At 38.2% G+C, this 20,185-nt stretch overlaps 1 protein-coding gene across 1 annotated transcript in view; it reads left to right on the plus strand.

Moving 5' to 3' along the window:
* ERC2 (ELKS/RAB6-interacting/CAST family member 2) overlaps positions 1–20,185 on the plus strand; it is a 908,750-nt gene that overhangs the window by 546,232 nt on the left and 342,333 nt on the right. Inside the window, 1 exon segment of the mRNA XM_081286503.1 lies at positions 18,575–18,735. Within this exon segment, the coding sequence (XP_081142629.1) occupies positions 18,575–18,735 (161 nt within the window).

The following is a 20,185-nucleotide window of genomic DNA, read 5'->3' on the forward strand; positions in this document are numbered from 1 at the left end:
GTCAGCTGTGTTGCCAAACATTGTAAGTTAAATCTTAGCAGATATGACTGTAAATACAGGCTAAATCACAAATTAAAATAAATATGGATTATCAGTCTCATATTTTTTTCTTTTTCTGTAAATCGTAGAAAAGATGCCACTGGGCCAACTGGCTCCATCCTCACCTTGGCGGTTATGGGGCGTGAGGGGTTCACATGACCACCCTGTTTAGCAGTGCGCTTCCCCAGATGTTTTTTTTTTTCCTCCCTCACTGTACAGTGAGTAAGTTTTACTTTATTAGAATCATCCAGATGAGAACATGTTCTTGATGGTTTCTACAGCATTAGGAATTCCTCCCTCTTTAGGTCTGCTCCAGTTGTAAAAGGAAGCTTTCTGGACATTAACTTTGTAGCAAAAGGTTTAGAATGAGGTTGGCAAGGGAAGAAACAATTTTGATGTAATAAAAATAGGATTGTTCAGAGCTGAGATGAGAGCTTTCTTACTATTTGGTATTCAGATGAAATTTAGTTTGGAAGTCACATCAGTGAATATTATGTTTCTTCAGAACTGTGTTTTCCATCAGGGGGCATCTTGATTTCACTTAGCTTGGGTAGCCATCAGAAAATGGTTTCAACTGTGTATGTGTGTGTGGGTGTGTATTTATTTTATATTTTACCTGCATGGTTACTCCAGCCGTTAACTTATGATTTCAGTATCTATTTGGGGGACCTTGAAGCAATGACTATGGATAAACGCAAAGATTTTGTGCCGCCTACTCCACACCAGTCCCTTTCTTTCCAGGCGTTCTTGCATTGCCACTTAATTTGTTACTGTACATTAGAACATGTCCCCATCACCTCTGAAACTACCTCATAGGCAAGGCTTTTAAAACCTGCATTTTTTTTTAAACACAAAACGGGATTATGGATTAATCTCAGGCAGGGAAGTCCCTGAGGGTGGTGTGACCTAACAAGTCAGACTGCGCTCCTGGCAAGTCCCTTCCTGGTCTGCCCCTCTGTTCCTGCCATTGACCTAGTGGACGAAAGAGTGGATGTGTGTGTGAGGCTAGGCATGACTTCTCTAAAGATCAACATTTGTACACACTGGAGTCACCTTTTATACATAGTGCTACTGACATTAACCAGAGAAGTGGGCCTGACAGCCTGGCCCCAATGCCAGCGAGAGAGTGGCCTGGCGGCGCATGCACGGTTTATCTGAAGGGATTGAGCATGAATTACACAGCCTAATTGTTGTTAGTCCAAAAGGAACTATTGCCCAGATAGAGGCGGCTTTAAGATTACTGAGTACGACACATTAAAATGGGGTATTTATTTCAATATATGTATAGTTGTTATTTATTTTAGATATTGAGGCTGTTTCTCCTCTTAAATTCTGAGCATCCCAATTTTGTGATAGCTAGTTATAACTGTGTACATTTTTGAAGAAGAAAGAGAAAACATAATGAGAAATATTTTTTTAAGAAAACAATTTATTTGAGAAGCTGTAAAAGTGGGAAGAAGTCCCAGCTGAAGTAATCAGATCTTTGAGTGAATATTTGGCAATCAAGCAAGGAATCTGGCATTTTCACTTGTATCTGTCTTGAGACTTTTTAATAGTAGGGTTATATTTGATTCAGGGTTGTGCTGAATCTGTTTAAATGGAACTAGGCTATATAATCTCATATTGGTAACAAAAATAGTGAATTATTTTTTAATCTGAAAAGAGCTACGAGGGTAAAAAATCACTTGTTTTGAAAATATAATTCAAAGGCATAAATCCTAGAAAATGTCCCTTGGAAAAAACACAGATGTATGCTTCCAAAGCATGATGCATGTATTGTGGGTAAAGCCTGGTGTATCATACGTGAATACAACGTGTACATTCTGACAGACAACTTTTCAATACAGTTGTAGATTTTTGAAGAACAAAGTGCCACGTGTTAAGATTTAAGTAGCTTTTATTTCTGACCAGTGAAACATTGATTCTTCCTGTGCATCAAGGTTATCAAAGAAAACAAAAGGTTCTGCTTTTAAGCATGAAAATTGTATGTGGCAGGATGTGTACTTTGGTTGTTTATATAGGAATGGGCTGAATTTGACCCTTGCCATTTACCCATTCTCCACTGGGCTCCCCTGGGACCAACCATAGTCCTCAGCAGGGGCTGGGGACAGGCTTTGGTGAGGAGCCAGGTAAAAAGTGGAGTAACTGGTCCTGGGAGCCCACTGTCAAATCCCCACTCTCTTTAGTTCAGCTGGACAGCCAGAAAGAAAAGTCTCACTCACTGGAGTGATCAGCACACTGACAACTGTCAAGACTGGAAGGGAGGCAGGGCGCAGCAGATCTGCTGTTGCATTCCTGTGGATGCTCCATTCAAAGGCAGGAGGGAAGCTGCAAACCCTCTCTTCAGCATTAGAATGTAGTGAGGTTCGGCCTGTCTACCTTTTTATGTGGTATCGCTCATGCTCTTTCAGGTTGCTTCATATGTGGGAATAACTGGGTGGGCGTCTTTGTTCTGAGTCTTGTCTTTATGGAGTGATTTTCCCAAAGTTAACCAATTAAGAATTGTTTTTTTCCATGTAGTAGTAATAGCTCTGGGAAGAGGGAGCCAAGTCACTATGGGGGATGTGATACCCTAGGGACGCATTTGGAAGGATTTCCTTCTCCTGAATCAACAGGGTCAGCATAAAGCCCCTATAAAATGTTTTAAATAAAGGATAAATTGAAGTGGAAGATTTTCATTCTGGCCCTTCGTGTCTAGTTTTTGCTTTCCTCCCACTGAGGAACTAGCTGAGCCTGCACTCTATAGGATATATTTAGTTTGTGGATAATGAAGCTTTAGCATGATGTTTTTCTTACCTGAATTATAATTATAAAGAATCTAGTAACTACTGGTGGCATGTATGGGTTCACATATGATGCAGTAGAAGTTGTTGTTGAACATGGCACTTATAAATGTGTGAGTGTGCGTGCGTGTGTGTGTGTGTGTGTGTGTGTGTGTGTGTATGACGGTTTGTTTTATAAAAAGAGGACACAATTATGACATTTTAATCACAGGCCTATCAAGGAAGTTGATTTCACTTACTGATTCAGTAGGTGTCAAGTCCTTGATTTGAAAGCTGACTGCTTAACCTGGGTATGTAGTCATCCTCTGGAATGGAAGGCATTTACAACATGAAAATTCTCTGCTGAAATTCTCACAGCTCTGCTGTTTGGGGGACGGTTTCTGTCTTTAAGAGCATGGCCTCATTTACTTCACATGAACATCTTTCTTCTTATGCCTCAGCTTTGCTCTGGCTGTTTGCTTCCCTGTAAAGTAGGTCCCTAATATGAGGCATGTACGTTTTAAATTAAACCCTTTTATTTTTAGATAATTATGGGTTTAAAGGCAGTTTTAGTATCATCTTGCAAAATCACAACCATAGTATTGACATTGGTATGGTCAAGATACAGAACCAGCTCAAGAATAGCTTTGCAGCTTTATCCACCACTATTCCTTACCCATGGCAAGCACCAATCTGTTCTCTATTTCTATAATTTTGCCATTTCAAGAACATTATAGAAATGGAATTATGTAGTAAGTGACTTTGGGAATTCACTCTTTTTCAATTCACATGATTTGCTGGAGATTTTTTCTAGGTTGTTTGTTGTGTATTAATACTGCATTTATTTTCTTATTGAGTAGTGTTCCAAGGTATGGAGGTATCACAGTTGAAGAACATCAGGATTCTTTCCAGTTCGGGCCTATTATCAGTAATTCTCCTATAAATGCTCATATACTAGTTTTTATATGAATGTGCATTTCTAATTCTTGAAGATACATAATAAAAGTGCAATTTTTGGGTCATATAGTACTTGCCTGATAATTTTTATGAGAAACTTCCAAATTGTTTTCACAGTAGTGGTACTATTTTATATTCCCATCAGCACTGTATATATGAGTGATATAGCCTGTCCTCATTCTTATAAGTGTATGTTTTAGCCATTCTAATGCACAGATACTTTATTGTGATTTAGATTCATATTTTTGTAATTTGTGATGATGTGAAACATCTTTTTGAATGCTTATTAACCTCTGTATTTATGTTTCAGGGAAATGTTTGTTCATGTCTTTTGCTTCTTTTTAAATTTTATTAGACATTTTATTGTTGAATTTTGAGTTTTTTAAAAATGTATTCTCATACTAGTTCTTTGTCAAATGTGTGGTTTGAAAATATTTTCTCCTAGACTCTAGCTTGTCTTTTTTATCCTTGTAACAAGGTCTTTCATGGAGAAAATATTTTTTCATGTTTTTATTTTAAAAATTTTCTCATTTTTTATCAGTGCATAGTAGTCATACATAACATTAGGATTCATTTTGACATGATTATAAAATCATAGAATATAATTGAGAAAACAATTTTTAATGTCCAGTTTACCAGTCTTTTCTTGTATGGATTGTGATTTTGGTATCAATTCTACCACCTAATTCCCTAGCCAGCCCTCGATCCTGAAAAATTTCTTTTTTTTTTTTTTTAAATAAAAGATTTGGTTCTATGATATTCACTTAATTCCACAGTCTATTTTGAGATAACTTTTGTGCAATATATAAGGTTTAGGTTGATGGTTTTGTTTGTTGTTCTTTGCCTATATAGTTGCCTGGTTTTTTCTACAACTTTGTTGAAAACACTATTGTTCCTCCAGTGAATTGCGTTTGTTCTTGTGTCAATATCATTTAGGCATGTTTGTATGGTCCTCTTCGAAATCTACCAGCCACCACTTTCTTTACAACATAGATAATATAAAACAAAATGGACCCCCTAAAATATGGGCACATGTTAATCTATGTCTCCATCACACTGATAATATCACACTGTCTTAGTCTCTGAAGATACACAGTAGGTCTTAGTATTAGACAGAATGATTTCTTCTTCCTTGTCTGAATTGTTTTAGCTACTCTGAGGCCTGAGCCTTTTTATACAAAGTTTAGAATAAGCTTGTCTATGTCTATAATATAACTTGCCAAAATTTTGATAGGAATTGCATTAAACCTATAGATCAGTCTAGGAAAAATTGACCTCCTTAGCATGTTTAGTCTTCTAATTCATAAACACTCTATATCATTCCATTTATTTAAATTGTCTTGATTTCTTTCATAAGATTTTTATAATTTTTGGCAGATAATCCTGTACATGTTTTATTAAGTTTATACTTACATGTTTCATTTTTTGGAGTGATTATAAATGATATTTAGTTTTATATTTTGGTTTCTGTATGCTTATTGTTAACACTTAGAAATGCAATTTATTTTTGTACATTAATCTTGTATCATGCAACCTTAATGAACTTGTTTATTAGTTGTTGGACATATTTGGAGATTACTTGGGATTTTCTACATAAATATGTCACTTGCAAGTAGAACAGTTTTTTTTTCCTTTCCAGTTTTTATGTTTTTTACTTATTTTTCTTGCCTTATTGCAGTGGTTAAAACTTCCAATATTACACTAAATAAGAGAGGTGAAAGTATATCCTTTCCTTACTCCTGACTATAGAGGGAAAACATACTTAATGTATGATGATAACAGTACCTTTTTTGGTTTGTTTGTTTCATAAATGATCTTTATCAAGTTAAAGAATTTTTCCTCTATTTGTTATACATTCCTAAACATGATTTTATATCATTTAAGGAAAAGGAAGGTAAACAGTGGAAATATTTCAGTAGGTTAATTTTATTTGATATCATCAATATTGTAAAGAAAACAGTGGTTGGCAGAATTCTAAAAGGACCTTCAAGATTCTCTTTCCCTGGTATGTGGCTGATAATCCCTGGGACTATGGCTATAATTAAATATTACTTGAATTGTTCTGTGTGGTATATGTCACACTTGTCTTTAAGAAAGGGACATTGTTCTTGGTTGGCCTGACCTAATCATTTAAGTCTTGTAAAGGAACTGGGCTCTTCCTAAAGTAGGAAAGTCAAAGCATAAGATGCATTTGATGCAAGGGTGTAGCAAGAAATGGAGGTGACCTCTATGAGCAGGGAGTGGCAAGGAAATAGTGACCTCAGACTTGCTTCTGTAAGGAATCATGTTCTTTCTCATCTATGAGTTTGGAAGAGGACCCTGAGCTCCAGATGACACTGCAGCCTGCCAATATCTGATTTCAGCCTTCTAAGAACCTGAATGGACAGCCCGATCACACTAAGCCTAAACTTCTGACCTACACAACTATCAGCTGTCAAACTTATGAAAATACATTGTGCAGTAACAGAAAACTAACACTAGTCAACTAGGCCATGTAGAACAATGCTGGGATCAAAGTGAATATTGTACTCCAATGAAGCAAAAGGACCCCAAGCTCCATTTCCTAATTTATGTTCATAAATACATTTTTTGGTGCTGACTATATACAAGATATTCTATTTAGGTCTAGAGACATGGAGGAAAATGAACCGAGGTCTTTCCTTGCTCTTAAGGGGCTCCTAGACCAGACCCTCTCAGTATAGTCTAGTCCCATCTAATGATTCTCTCATTATATTTGTGCCCAGAAATCACATTCACATCCTAATTAGGAATAACCATTTGTGATTTTGGAAAAATTTCTTACCTTTTCCAAACTTGAGCTATCCATCAGTTAAAGGGTCTGCTTCTTTGGGAATATGTGAAGATCCAGTAAGATGTGGGAAACTGTTATTTAAATCAGAGGCAATGGTTACCTTTTTATGGTATAGCTGCTTCTCTTCTTCACCCTCCCAGTATCTGTCCCATAATTATCTATTGACCATCTCTGTGTATTTTAGGAGAACCTGTGCCAAGAGGGAGGATGCAAACATGCATTAAATCCCATGTGCTTCAGAAAGAAGCAAAGTGATATACTGGGAGACCATTTTCTATAGTTGAAGGTACATAGGATGATGTTAGAAGGATCCTGAGGGAGCAGGCTTGGAGTCAGGCTTTATTTGTATCAACAGGTATCTTCAAGGGCCAAACCAGAAGAATCAGAGTAAAAGAGACTCATTTCAAATCCTTTTTGGAATTTCCCCTGCACTGATCCTTGCATCACAAGAAAGTAGGTCTATTAGAGAACACTACCCTGATGTGTTGAACAGGAATGGAGAGAAGTTGTCAGTAAAGGTGGCCAAGTGACATCTGGTTTTCTACAGCCTGACCACTTATTTTAAGTGCTTTAGAAACTGATAACAAAATCATCCAATGCTAAGTAGGCACAAAACAAAACAAATAAGAGAATAATCATACTTTTCAATCCCTTCAGAATTTTATTAGGGAAGAAGGTGGAATGAGCAATACTCGGGTGCATTGGAATACAGGGTAGAAATGGCACGAATCTCTATTGGCAGCTCTGGGGTCACTACCATGTGGGCACTCCCTGGTGAAGAAGATTATAATCAGTGTAAATTTAAGGAATTGTCAGGGCCAAGTGCTTATGCCTAAAAATGTAGCTGCCTTAAAGTCGTTTTGGCTGAGAGTAGCTGCCACCCCAATAGCCACCAGAGGGCCCTGTCCTGTACTGCAGTCCTGTGATTCCTCCTTTGGAGCTATGGTCTACTTACCAGGGGAATGGAAGTACATTCTATACAGAGCTTCCTTGATTGAAATTTTAAAAATTGCCCCTTTTAAACATTAATTATGCATAAACATAGCAATAAGTACAAGAAGAATGTAGTAGGTTACCTGAAATCTCTAAGCCTAGAAACAAACCCAGAGGAACAATTTCATGCCTTTCCTCCTATTTTTTTTCCAATGAAAATACATTAAGACCCTACATATATAGTTGGGATTTATTTTATTTGCTAATCTGCTTTACTCACTTAAGATTTTATGAGCATCTTTTTCTTTATATTTAGTCTTTCCACTTATTATTTAATATCTGACAAACATCTTAACTATTTGTACTTGTAATATGTTATCCAATTTCTTTGTAACACTTTCACACATGTACACATGCCATGTTTTATTTAACTCATTTCTTTGGAAAGTATAAACATAAATGTATGCTCATATATGTATGTATCATGTATATATGTATACATACATATATGCAATTTCATTCTAGTGTTTATAAACAACATTGTGATAAATATATTAATTATATCCTTAGAATAAATTCTTCTAGAAAGATCCATTATTATATCCTTAGATGAATCCCTAAAGTAGAATGGCTGGATCAAATGGTAATTCATGAGTCATATTTCATTTAAGGAAATTTAAAAAGGTTTTATCAAATGATCCCAAAAGGCAGACTTTCCACAGAGATTGATATATTTTCTGAACACCACTGTTGGATAACAGGGCTGTGAAGCTTGGCTGCTCTGAAACTGCTCTTTCCAGTTCAGTAGCCACTAGACATGTGTCTACTTAAATAAATTAAGTTAAATTTAAAAATTCCCTTCCAAGGGTGAGCCAGCCACATTTCCAGTACTTTGTAGTCACATTAGGTGGGGCACACACACTAGATAGCACACGTTAGAACATGGCCACTACTGCAGGAAGTTCTTTTTTTTTTTTAGAGAGAGTGAGAGAGGAGAGAGAGTTAGAGAGAGAGAGAGAATTTTTAATATTTATTTTTTAGTTCTTGGCGGACACAACATCTTTGTTGGTATGTGGTGCTGAGGATCGAACCCGGGCCGCACGCATGCCAGGTGAGCGCGCTACCACTTGAGCCACATCCCCAGCCCAGGAAGTTCTGTTGACAGTCCTACTCTATCATCTTGTTCTGTCCCTTCATTTTTATGTTTAGAATTTATCCTAAGATAAAAAAATGAACAATGCATATTTTGTGTATGATTAGTTTGGTTTCATGACTTAAAAATTTTCCAATGAAGATGAAAAATATGAGGTGTCTTTCTAAAAATATTTTTTTAAATGGAAATCTGATTCTTTGTCTTTCTTATTCATCCTCTCCTGGACTGAAAACTTAATGCCAACATTTAAACTGAGATCACTGTTGATAACAATTGGAAATTTATACCATTCCTTATACCATCACTGTGTGCTCACTGTGTGCCAAGCAGGTAGCTCAGGTAGCCCTCACAGAGACCCCAGCAGGTGCAGTTATTACCCACATGTCACAGAGGGAGAAACAGCACATTTTTGTCAAGTACCTTTCCCTAAATCACACTGCATGTGTGTGGCTGTGATCTGGGGAGGGCTGAACCAACTGGCTTTAGAGCCCAAGTTCTTCACTGCTCCTCTGAAAGCTGCATAGGGAGGGTCCAGGCCAGCCGTTTGGTGTGCTCTGAAACTGTAACACACATAGCACATAGAAAGCCTCCCAACTGCCCAAGATGTGCCTATAGCATACATATCTGGATGCACATCCACACTGCCTTGCTTCCTCCAGGCTCTGCTGAGCTGAATGCCATCTGGAGTGGAATGGAGAGGGCTCACAGGCATATTGGAGAGACTATTACTCATTCGTACTCTAAGACTGTGTGATTCATTGGACTCTGTCAAGTCAGTTGTATTTTTTGCACATTTCTTCTCTATCTTTCTTTCATTATCATGTGAGAGTTTGTTAATTATCCAGGAAAGAGAAGGGGGATAGGGAAATTTTTAAATGTACTAAAAATAAAAGAGCTTGAGCCTGCATTTGCTTGAAGTGGATATCTGTTTGCAGTGGAATGACTGGAGGTTACATATTCAAGCAGAGCTTCTAGATACTTCGACTTCAACTAAGAGAAAACAAATCACAGTCTTGAGATGGTTGGGTACAGGCAAAGAGCAGTCTGGGGATTTTCAGTTTCAACCATTTCCAAAAGGTGTCACTCTAAGGCAGCAGTGGGCAGTGGGTTGGAGAAGAGATAGAAATGTCAGATAAGACTAATTGGAAAAATAAGATTAGCAGTCCTCATTTTTAACAGATCCTTCAGCTTATACCATCACTGTCTGCATAGTTACTGAGCTGAGGAAGGAGGGTTTAAGCATTTATCTTCACCTTCTGATCTCAGGGTGACCTTCTGAGCCTAAGTAGTGTTGGGCCAAATCCAGCTGGTCCCATGGGACCAATTCACATTCCGGATGCACTGTAACATGGGGCATGGGGATTTTATTGGCTCAGTGTTCTCATGCTAACTGAAAGCTCCCATCCTCTTCCACTAAGGATGAAATGAAGACAGGAAACAAGGATGGGTAATGGAGCCCAATGGGGAAGAGCCAGTCTGTTTTTAAAATATGGCTTTAAGAATTCCAAATCATTAACACAAAATACATACCAACTCAAAACTGACACAAATTAAAGAGGAAGATATTTTATCAAAATATTTGAAGATCAACCCATGCTAAGCAACCTCCTGAAAAGCATGGGGAGCTGCCATGCGCTTGGAAGAGACCCGAGGAACCTGGAGCGGTGGTCTTGGCAGATAACTGAGAGGGAAGCTGGTTTTTAAATATTTTGTTAAACAACACATGTGCAGGTGCAAGTTTAAGCTGACACATGTTAATGATTTAAGGTCTTAAACAGGTTTTTTATTTTATTGTTTTAAGGCTCCGTTGTTCATTCTAAAAGATCTGACAGTTTCTTTGGAGCCGTTTGTAAGCAATAGACTCTTTAGTAATCCATTTGATGTCTTCGTTATTCTTAACGTGTGCAGATTTGTGAATTATTCAAATACAATTGAGTAGTCTTGATACCTCAACCAATTTATAAGAGTTTTTATGATCTGCAACATAGTAGCCTCGAAATCAGAAATGGCACGTGATTAATTAGGGTATTTTGTTTTTATTTTTTTAAATTGGGCAGGTCAAATTGACATCTAATTTAAAGAAAACTTAATGTTCTAGATATGCAACATCAAGTGAATATCTTTTATTTATTGTTTGTTTGTATGTTTATTTAGCCAGGGATTGAACCCAAGGGCATTTAACCACTGAGCTTCATTCTTAGCCCTTTGGATTTTTTCATTTTGAGACAGGGTCTCACTAGGTTGCTTAGGGCCTTGTTAAATTGTGAGACTAGCTTTGAACTTGCAATCCTCCTGCCTCAGCCTTCCAAGCCACTGGGATTTCAGGAATGTTCCACCACACCCAAGCCAATATATTTTAAAATATAGTCTTACCTTTCTAGGTTATAGGTGAGAATTCTAGTCTTGCTGTACTTGGGAGCCTTGTAGGAAATTCTTTTAAGTGAAACATTTAGAGTACTTCAGAACACTTTTGAGGTGGCTGTGAACCTCAATTTTCACTATAATGACATTCTAGGAATTAAGCACCTTTTCTGAAGCTTTTTTTTTCCAGGAAATATTATTATCCATTGAATTGCTAATAGATGTATTTTTAAAAGAGACTCATGGGGGAGTTAAATGTTGGCAAACAGTTTGATGTCCTGTTTGACTTCCCCAAAGTGTATGTTTGCTTGTCATCATTGTGACTCTATAAGTAGCATTTCACTAAAAAGCAGGGCCACAGGTCCTCCCTGAACCTGGGCCATTATCTCCTCTTTATAGGTTATTCTTCTTTGCCTGTGAGGCCAGTCATAGGCCTATGGCAGAATTGGCTGTTGTTAAGCTTTGATATCATTCAGTACTTTTCTTTAAAAGCTTTTAAAAATCATAATTATGACTCAGTAATTGCATTTGATTCTGAACTTCCCTGGGCAGAACCTGGGATTTTTTATTATGCTACTGTGATATTTAGGGGTTCTTGAGTGCTACTGGCAACTGCTGGGCAGCAAAGAGCTTTGGGCCTCCATCCTTTCAAGAGCTGTAATGGAGCCCTCTGGTCTCCATTGCAAAGAAAAGGTGCTTGAGGCAAACAGAGAGCAGGACCTCAAAGGGTATTAGGTGAGGACAGGGAGGGAACCAGTAGTTAACAGGGTAGGAAAGTGTCCCATTTGGATTTACACTTCATCCATCATTGCAGTAAGTGGGCCAAAGATGGTGTTTAGGAATTGCATTTGTGTGTTGCCTTCCTTAGTTGTGTGGGGCTCTATTGAGTGTGGACACTGGTACCAGGTCAGATACTGAAAGGGCTTCCAAAGAAGCTGAAGATGTGGTCCCTGCCCTCTAGGGTTTTACAGTCCAGTTGTAGCAAATAAGAGTTTGCAAAACAAATGCAGATGTTAAAACAAAAGGTCCTCAAGTTGGGTGGAGGTGGCATGGCTAGGAACTGCTTTCAAGGGACATTTGCAAGGCATTTGGCAGAGAGCTTTTTGCATTTGGCTGGGTAATTTACATGTATTATCTCATTTTGTGCTCATAACAGTCTTGTGGCAGTTTTCTTTCCATCCCAATTGTTAGGGGATGATCTTCAGGCTTAGAGGTCAGTTATGTCCAGGGTTCTGAGGCTTGTCTGCACTTTGGAATCATCTGGCTCTTTAATAAAATAAGGATGTCAGATTTCTGCCCTCAGCTATTTTTATTTAATTGGGAAGAGTGTGACTACAGAATTGGAATTTTTAAAGGCTTCCTAAGTGATTGTAATGTGCAACAAAGTTGAAGCATTGAGTAAGATTGAACTGAGGTCACAGAGATCCTTCAGGTGCAGTCAAAACTTGACCCATGTCTGACTGCTTCCAGAGCTCGGGGCTTTGATCACTGAATGAGATGGATGCCATTGGTAGACAGGGCTTTGGAAGATGGGCAATTTTGGTAAGGTATAAAAGAGAATAGGTCTAGGAGTGTATAGGGCGGGGGCGCAGGATTTGGAGTAGGTGACACCAAGTACAGATTTTGAATTCAGTAATAAGCAATCATAAAATATGTTGAATATTGACCAGGCACTGTATTAGTAGGAGCTCATACTTCTATGACACCAAATATTCAGCATTGTTTTCCAAGTATCACACACGCTAACCCACTTAATCCTCACAAAAACCCTCTTCTGTTACTAGTCCCGTTTCACACGTGAGGATCTTGAGGCTCAAAACTTTCTTAACTCACTGACTTATAAATCTCATAAGTAGCACACCACCTCCTGAATTTAAGTTTCTAACTACTATGCTATGCTACCTCTTGTGTGAAGAATGTACTAAGTGTTCTCATATTTGCCAGTCCCTGTGCTAAGGACTTTATATTCATTGCTTCATGTTGTGCTTGCAATAACTCTCTCAAAAACTACTACTACTATAGGTGAGAATTGCAGACATTTTCTCACGGTCCCATAACTGGCAAATGGTGATACTGGTGGTATTAGTATAGCCTTGCCTCATAATTCATGATTTTAGCCATTTCTGGTGTTTTAAAACATTGAAGTTATTTAAATGTTCAAGTTAAATCCTTAGAGTAATGCCACATATAAAACAGACAAAAAGGACTGGAACAGCTTCCTTTGAGTTTGGGATGCTCAACTCAGGCCTCTGTTTCTTCATTCTCCTTTGGGTCCACTAACCTGTTTTTCAGCCCCCAGACACACTTGTGGAATCCCTGGCGACTAGGGAACACAGTCTGAAAAATACTGCTGTGGATAATCCAAATCTTCAAGATGTTAGAACCAGGCCAGTGAAATCTGACAGATACTGATGGTTCAGGCATGTTTTCTTGGCAGTGGGAAGACAAACTGTGATAGTGATTCTCATGGTGCTTCTGTGAGTCACAGACCTGTGGGTCCAAGTTCAAAGACACATTCAAAGACACAGCCAAAAATGCTGGGGGGAAAAAAAAAGAAGTCTAACCTTCAATTTACAAATTTAGAAAGCCTTGTAAGAGCCCCACGAGTACCCTTACCGACTTTGCTTTTTCCCCTTTTCTCTTCCCCAATTCTCTTATTTTGTACTAAGGCAAAAATATAATTTCACCATATTCCCCAGCCTCAATGATTTTCTTTCTCTTTCTTCCCCTTACTTCCTTCTATTTTCTGTTATAGAAATCTTTTTTGTCTGCTCTTCAGAGCCTATTCCTATATGTACATTCTGCTACCCATTTGCTAATTCTATTTCATAAAATCCAGAAGCAGATGTGGCTACTCTTACATGGGAGAAGCTGAGCAGACAAATGATGTCCTCACTTAGGGTAGAGGTAGGGGCGGAGGCTAAGACTGTGTGTGTGTGTGTGTGTGTGTGTGTGTGTGTGTTCGCGTGCGCGCGTGTACTTTAAATCCTATCATATATGGGGAATATTATACTAATGATGAAAGGGAGTGATGGATCCAATAAGCATTTCCAAAACAGAGGTATTGGATGTGGTAACAGATGGAAAATAGGAAGGAAAAGGAAGAGAGAAATTTAACTCAAACATGAGTGATTGGGAAAAACTCAGGGCATGAGACCAAAATGGTGGATATGTTAGGGAGTGACATTGAGAGGGCAAGGCTGTAGGGATTTTTTTTTTAGATGTGCATGGATCAGAAGTTAGCCTTTGGTCATCTCCAATTTAATGTTATATTAAGATAAGCAGATTGAAGTGATCCAGAGGCAGTAGGAAGATGGAAGCAGCTACAGCGCACTTGATAAGAAGTTGGATGGTTTACCAGTCAAGATGAGCCAGGGATTGACAGGTACATGTGAAAGAGTTTGAATGAGTGAAAGGAGAAAGTGAAAGTTTGAACAGGCATCTGCATGAAGGTGAGAACTGTGAAGATAGACTTCATCTCCTGAGTATCTGTATAGATGAGGAAGTGTCTCTAGGACAGTGGCACCTGGGGAAGGACCCAGTGATGGACTGCAAGGAGTTGAAGAGTTTGCAAAGCAATTAGGGAAAATAAGTTCCTATGCATCTTAGTCCATTTTGATTCCTGTAACAAAATACTATAAACAAAATGATTTATAAACAACAGAAATTTCTTCCTCACTGTTATGGAGGCTGGGAAGTCCTACATCAAGGTTCCTGCATGGTCAAGTCCTCTTCCAGGTTGTGGATACTGATTTCTGTACTCTCACATAGTGGGAGAGGAAATAAACTTCCTTGGATGTCCTTTGTAAGGGCACTAATCCCATTCCTGAGGGTTCTTCCATCATGACTTAATTCCTCACAAAGGCTTCACCTCCTTATGCCATCACCTTGGGGGCTAGAATTTGCACATATGAATTTGGGGGGGATACAGCATTCAGACCACAGCATCAGGTTTAGGAAAATGGGGATTGGGTAGAACACTGACAGATTAAAATGGGATTTCCAAAAGACTCTTTAATGACAAATGGAAAATGCTCACAATACATTAGTTGTTCATAATATTATATTTTATATGGATATATTCATATATAGCATCTCAATTAAATATGTACATACATAGAGAGGGATGGAGAAGCTGGAAAAATTGTTTATAGTGTTTATTTCTAGGTGCTGGGATGTAGGTAGATCTTAACTGAAAAGAATGCTATTTGACTTAAAAATTTTCGAAGTTTTCATATCAATAGTTTTCATATTCTGTGTAATAAGTCTATCTTATTTGTATTATCAGAAAAAATTATTTTCTTGATATCAGTGAGAAGAGGAAATGATTATGAGCTATGTCATCTCACTTCAGTGCCCACAGACAACTAATAGGCAAGCCACATGGTGCCCAGATTACTGATGAGGAAACTGAAACTGAGAGAGATGAAGAAACTTGTCTTAGTCACATAGTTTAGTAAGTGACACCATAATTCTAATCTGGTGGTTTTGAGACACAAACTACATGTATATTGTTGGTTAAGATGTTATTTTAATGAAGGGACAAATATATTTGGAGGAATGTAGCTCTGTGCAAGCTGCACATTAAGAAAATACATTTGGCAAAAAGGAAATTACCAGTGGCCTGCAAAAGTCTCTTTTCCATGGGATAGCAAGAGTAACAAGCGATTTCCTCTTGAAGAGAGAAGGCTGTTGTGGGGAGTACAGAGCACCCAATTCCAACTTCCCACACCAGCCTTGACGGTTTACAGTAATGGTGTAGCACAACAAAGGTGTATATCTTGCTTATGTGATGTGGGTTGGCCTAGGGCTTCATTATGGCCACTATGGATTCAGGCTAAAGGAAGTGTCATCTGAGACATGCTTCTATGTTTGCCTTGGCGCAGAGGAAGGAAGGTTGGAATTGAATGCTAGCACTACATGCTGCTCCCTGGAAATGATGGTATTTTATTGGCTGAAGTCATACTCACAGGGAGAGGGAAGGTGTAGTCTTACCATATGTCCATAAGGAGGACAACTGAAATACTGTAGGCTATCCTAATGATAACCACAGCAAGAAAACATTTCTTACTTTTAATGCTCCTGCTTTGGCAATAAAGGAAACATTTTGCAGAACTCTAATAAAACATTAAACATAGAAAGAACCATGGGCATTGTCTAGGAAACTGAGATTCTGAGATTTGAATGGTTGCTTACAAAAAATTACAATGTACCTTATGGTCCTTAATGTACAATACTTCCATATCAATTGGAATGAGTTGGAAGCCTTGGCCTGCAATTCTTTAATGACACTATTTCCAAGGTGTTGGGAACAACATTCTTACATGGTACTAAGCATTATTGATGTTGGGAGCCAATGGCATTTCCATCAGTTAAAACACTGGATTACATATCCTAAGTGTCCAGGTTTCTTTGTGTGGTTATAGCTGAAAGGTGTTTCTCTAAAATGTAATTATTTAAAGATGGATTACCATAGAATTCCTGGTGTTTGCCCAAGAAGTCTGATGGTGAGTGAATTAGTAAGTTGGAAATCTAGGTGAGTAGATTAGAATCTATAGATTGCAGATAGTTCAGTTTCAAGGAATGAGAGAGAATTCAGTAGATATGAATTCTTGAGACCTTTCCTCTCTTTTCTGGAATCAGTATCATGTTTGAAATAAATAATAATTTGTGACAGGGTCAAGTGGCAAAGACCATCTCCTGTGGGGGGTCAAGCAGACTACATGAATTAGTCTGTGGAATGGCCATTATTCTGATAGGTATTTTTTTACACTATTGAGTACATAAAAAATAGGGACAAAAAGTAAGAAAACTCTTATTTTAGCCTTAAGTATTACTTCACAGAAGGGTTTCTAGATATATTTGTAATATATGGATTTTGTTATTGTTGTTGTTGTTATTGTTGTTTTGGGTACTGAGGACTGAACCCACGCATGCTTTATCACTGAGCTGCTTCTCTAGTCTTTTTTAATTTTCTTAATTTGAGATAAGATCTCATTAAGTGCTTAGTAAAAACTTTGGATTCTTCTGCTTCAGCCTCTCTAGTCACTGCGATTACACACGTGCCCCACCGTGCCTGGTCATATTAAAATATTATATGACTTATATGAGATGAGAACCTAAGAAAAACACAATTGTTTTTTAAAATTGTATGTATTTATAAAGTTAAAGAATAATGCTATTTATTCTACAGTTAAATAGGTGTGGTCCTGTGACTTTCATAGATTATTCTTTATATGTCTTGCTTTATTTTAAACTGTTTTTAGTTTTGGCTTTGATTTAAATTGCATGTTCATTAAGTTTCCTCTTTCTATCAGGGCAAAATGGAGAATTTTCTGAATCTTAAAAGCTTGTGATTTACCTTGGACGTGAACTATAATGCTTATTCTGAATAAATTCCATGTAAAACTGCAGAAATTGTGTAAAAAGTCTTTATGAATTGAAACTTAACATGTCATTGACACATTGTGAAGGGTGTTCTGTTGACTTAAGTGATGGATGAGCCCATTCTGCCAAGTGCAGCGGGGAGGGGTGGCTTAGAAACTCAAACATCAGCTCTGGAATCTAGAAACTTCCTGGAACCATGATTTTGAATCTGCAGAGTAGAAGCAGCCTGTGCAAGGCATGGCATTTCACCAGCTTTCTCCACGGAAGTCTCTGGAATAGAACCATAAACACCAACCCTTTTTGTTGTATGTTGGCTTTTAAAAGTCCCTAATGGTTTGGGGAGAGTAAGGCCTTGCCACGGGGCTTCCTAGTCCAATTTTTGGGACCTGGCTGGAAAACCCTGGATATTTGATAGTCTGGCTTATTTCTATGGTGTATTAGCACCCTATAAAAGTTACATGTCATTTATTTCAAGTTTAGAACCCTCTCAAACTTCAGGGGCAAACCAAACTTGAACCCTTTGTGGCTGGAATTCTGTTTACCTTTGGCCAAATCTTGCTTCCTGAATGTAAGTCTGGGAGGTGAGGTGAGAGGGGCTCCTGAGGCCCATGGACATCAAATAGCTGTGACCAAACAAGGCTTTGATAGGTTAAAACATAAATGAATCTGAAACACATCGATTAACTTCCTGTCAAAGTACCCTGGAGTCTACACACAGGAGTAGATTGTGCCAGGAGAACTGTGTTGAGTGTTGCGTCCCTCTAACTGCAAGGAAGTAGCTGAGAATTTTGCCAAACGTGGGTTGAAATTAGGTCAAGTCACTTACCCCTACTTCTAGAATAGATATTAAACAGTGGACCTCAAAGGTGGGCCTTGGAGAAATATGGACTTTTATTTTTGTTTTTGCTGTCCTGGGCTTGGAATGCAGGGCCTTGTGTGTACTGGGCAAATCCTTTGCTACTAAATTCTATCCCATCTCAAAATGGACATTTACAGTGTTAGAAACATTTATTTTTAATCAGTGATAAAGAGAGAGCTCCTGGAAACAGTGTCTCTACTTCAAGAGCACCCACAATTTCTTTGTATTTATCATTGGAACACAGGGTAGTCAGGAATGCCTTATACTTGAATGAAGGAGCAATCACATACACAGCTCCATGTGCCTTTCAGATAGAGGAACTGATGAATGCCTTGGAGAAGACCAGGCAAGAACTGGATGCCACCAAAGCCCGCCTTGCCTCTACACAGCAGTCCCTGGCTGAGAAAGAAGCACACTTGGCCAACCTGCGGATAGAGAGGAGGAAACAGCTGGAGGAGATCCTGGAGATGAAGTGAGTATACATTTTTGCTTTCTTCGTCTTTCCTAACCTCTTTCTGAGGGTGGCAAAGGGGAAAGGGCTGGAGAAGGTGAAGAAAGAGCATGGTGAAAGAATAATTTGGCTAATACCTGACATTTGTGAGACTATGTTTCTTATTTTTTAAATTTTAATTTTGGTGTCTCAATTTGCACATTATCCACATCTGTTATTAAAAAAACAAAACAAAAAAACTACACATCCAGCATTAGAATTTGTGCCTGTGTTTTGTGGAAGGTGCTGGTATTCATAGATCTGTCGCAGAGATCTGAGTCAGCCAAGAGACAGAGGCCTCAAGCACAATGGTAATTTGAGCGCTGCTCAGAGTTAAGTGGAAACTTTTCTGAGGAGGTATTTCCTAATTGTGACTATAACTTTGCTAATTATATTCTTTTCACTTGTGCACAATGCCTGGCTTGTGTTCGCTTTCAGAGTCTCAAGGTTGGCACCTCTTTGTTTAGAAAGCAGAACTCTGATTTGCTGAGCTGATAAAAAATAGCTTAGGAACCCCCCACCCACTCACCAAGGTGAAGGGAGAAAGTGAGTAAGGAAAGCAGGGATTTAGGGTTGGAACTGATTGATTTTTCTGATTTAATCAATAAAGTGGAGCCTGAATGTTGAGAAATGGTCCTTCCTATGACACACCCACATGCACCTAGCTCTTATTCCACACTCTCAGTGAAACAGTAGCATGCAAGAACATATGAAAGAAAGAAAATCTTACTGGAAGATTTTTATAATAATCAATTGTAATGAATTTGTTTCTCAAGAACTAGTTAGGAAACAGCATCTCTAGAAGTGTGTAAATGAAATAATCACTAAGATATAATTTAAATCCTACTTCCTTCCACAACAAGGGGAAACATACATAATTATGGCATCCTAAGCCTATAACACAGACTTTGAAATTGGTGGCTAGGTATAGAAGAGTGACCTTATGGTGACCCAGCAAGTCTTACACATGGTTATCATTAAATCCAGAAAGCTTAGATCATGGAAAATATGGAATGAAATATTTTGAAGGATTTAATAATGAGGACAAAATTTTTATGCCTCATCAACTACCTCAGTTTCTCCAAGACCAAAGAATAAGTAGGATTTTTTTCACATATAAACTAGTATTTTTCCTAATAAAAGATGATATAATAAAAACAGATACTCTTATACTCAGTTTAAAGGTAAGGGAGCTGAGACTCAGAGAGATTCAAATAATTTGCTTAAGGCCATCTGGCCAGGATTAAAACCAAAGTCTTGGGCTGGAGTTGTGGCTCAAGTGGTGGAATGCTTGCTTAGCACACGTGAGGAACTGGGTTTTATCCTTCACACCACATATTGTGTCCACCTAAAACTAATAAATAAATAAGTAAACACACACACACACACACACACACACACACACACACACACACACCAAAATCTTCTGCCT

Source organism: Spermophilus citellus (genome assembly GCF_964194105.1).
Source record: "Spermophilus citellus genome assembly, chromosome: 3".
Lineage (NCBI taxonomy): Eukaryota > Metazoa > Chordata > Mammalia > Rodentia > Sciuridae > Spermophilus > Spermophilus citellus.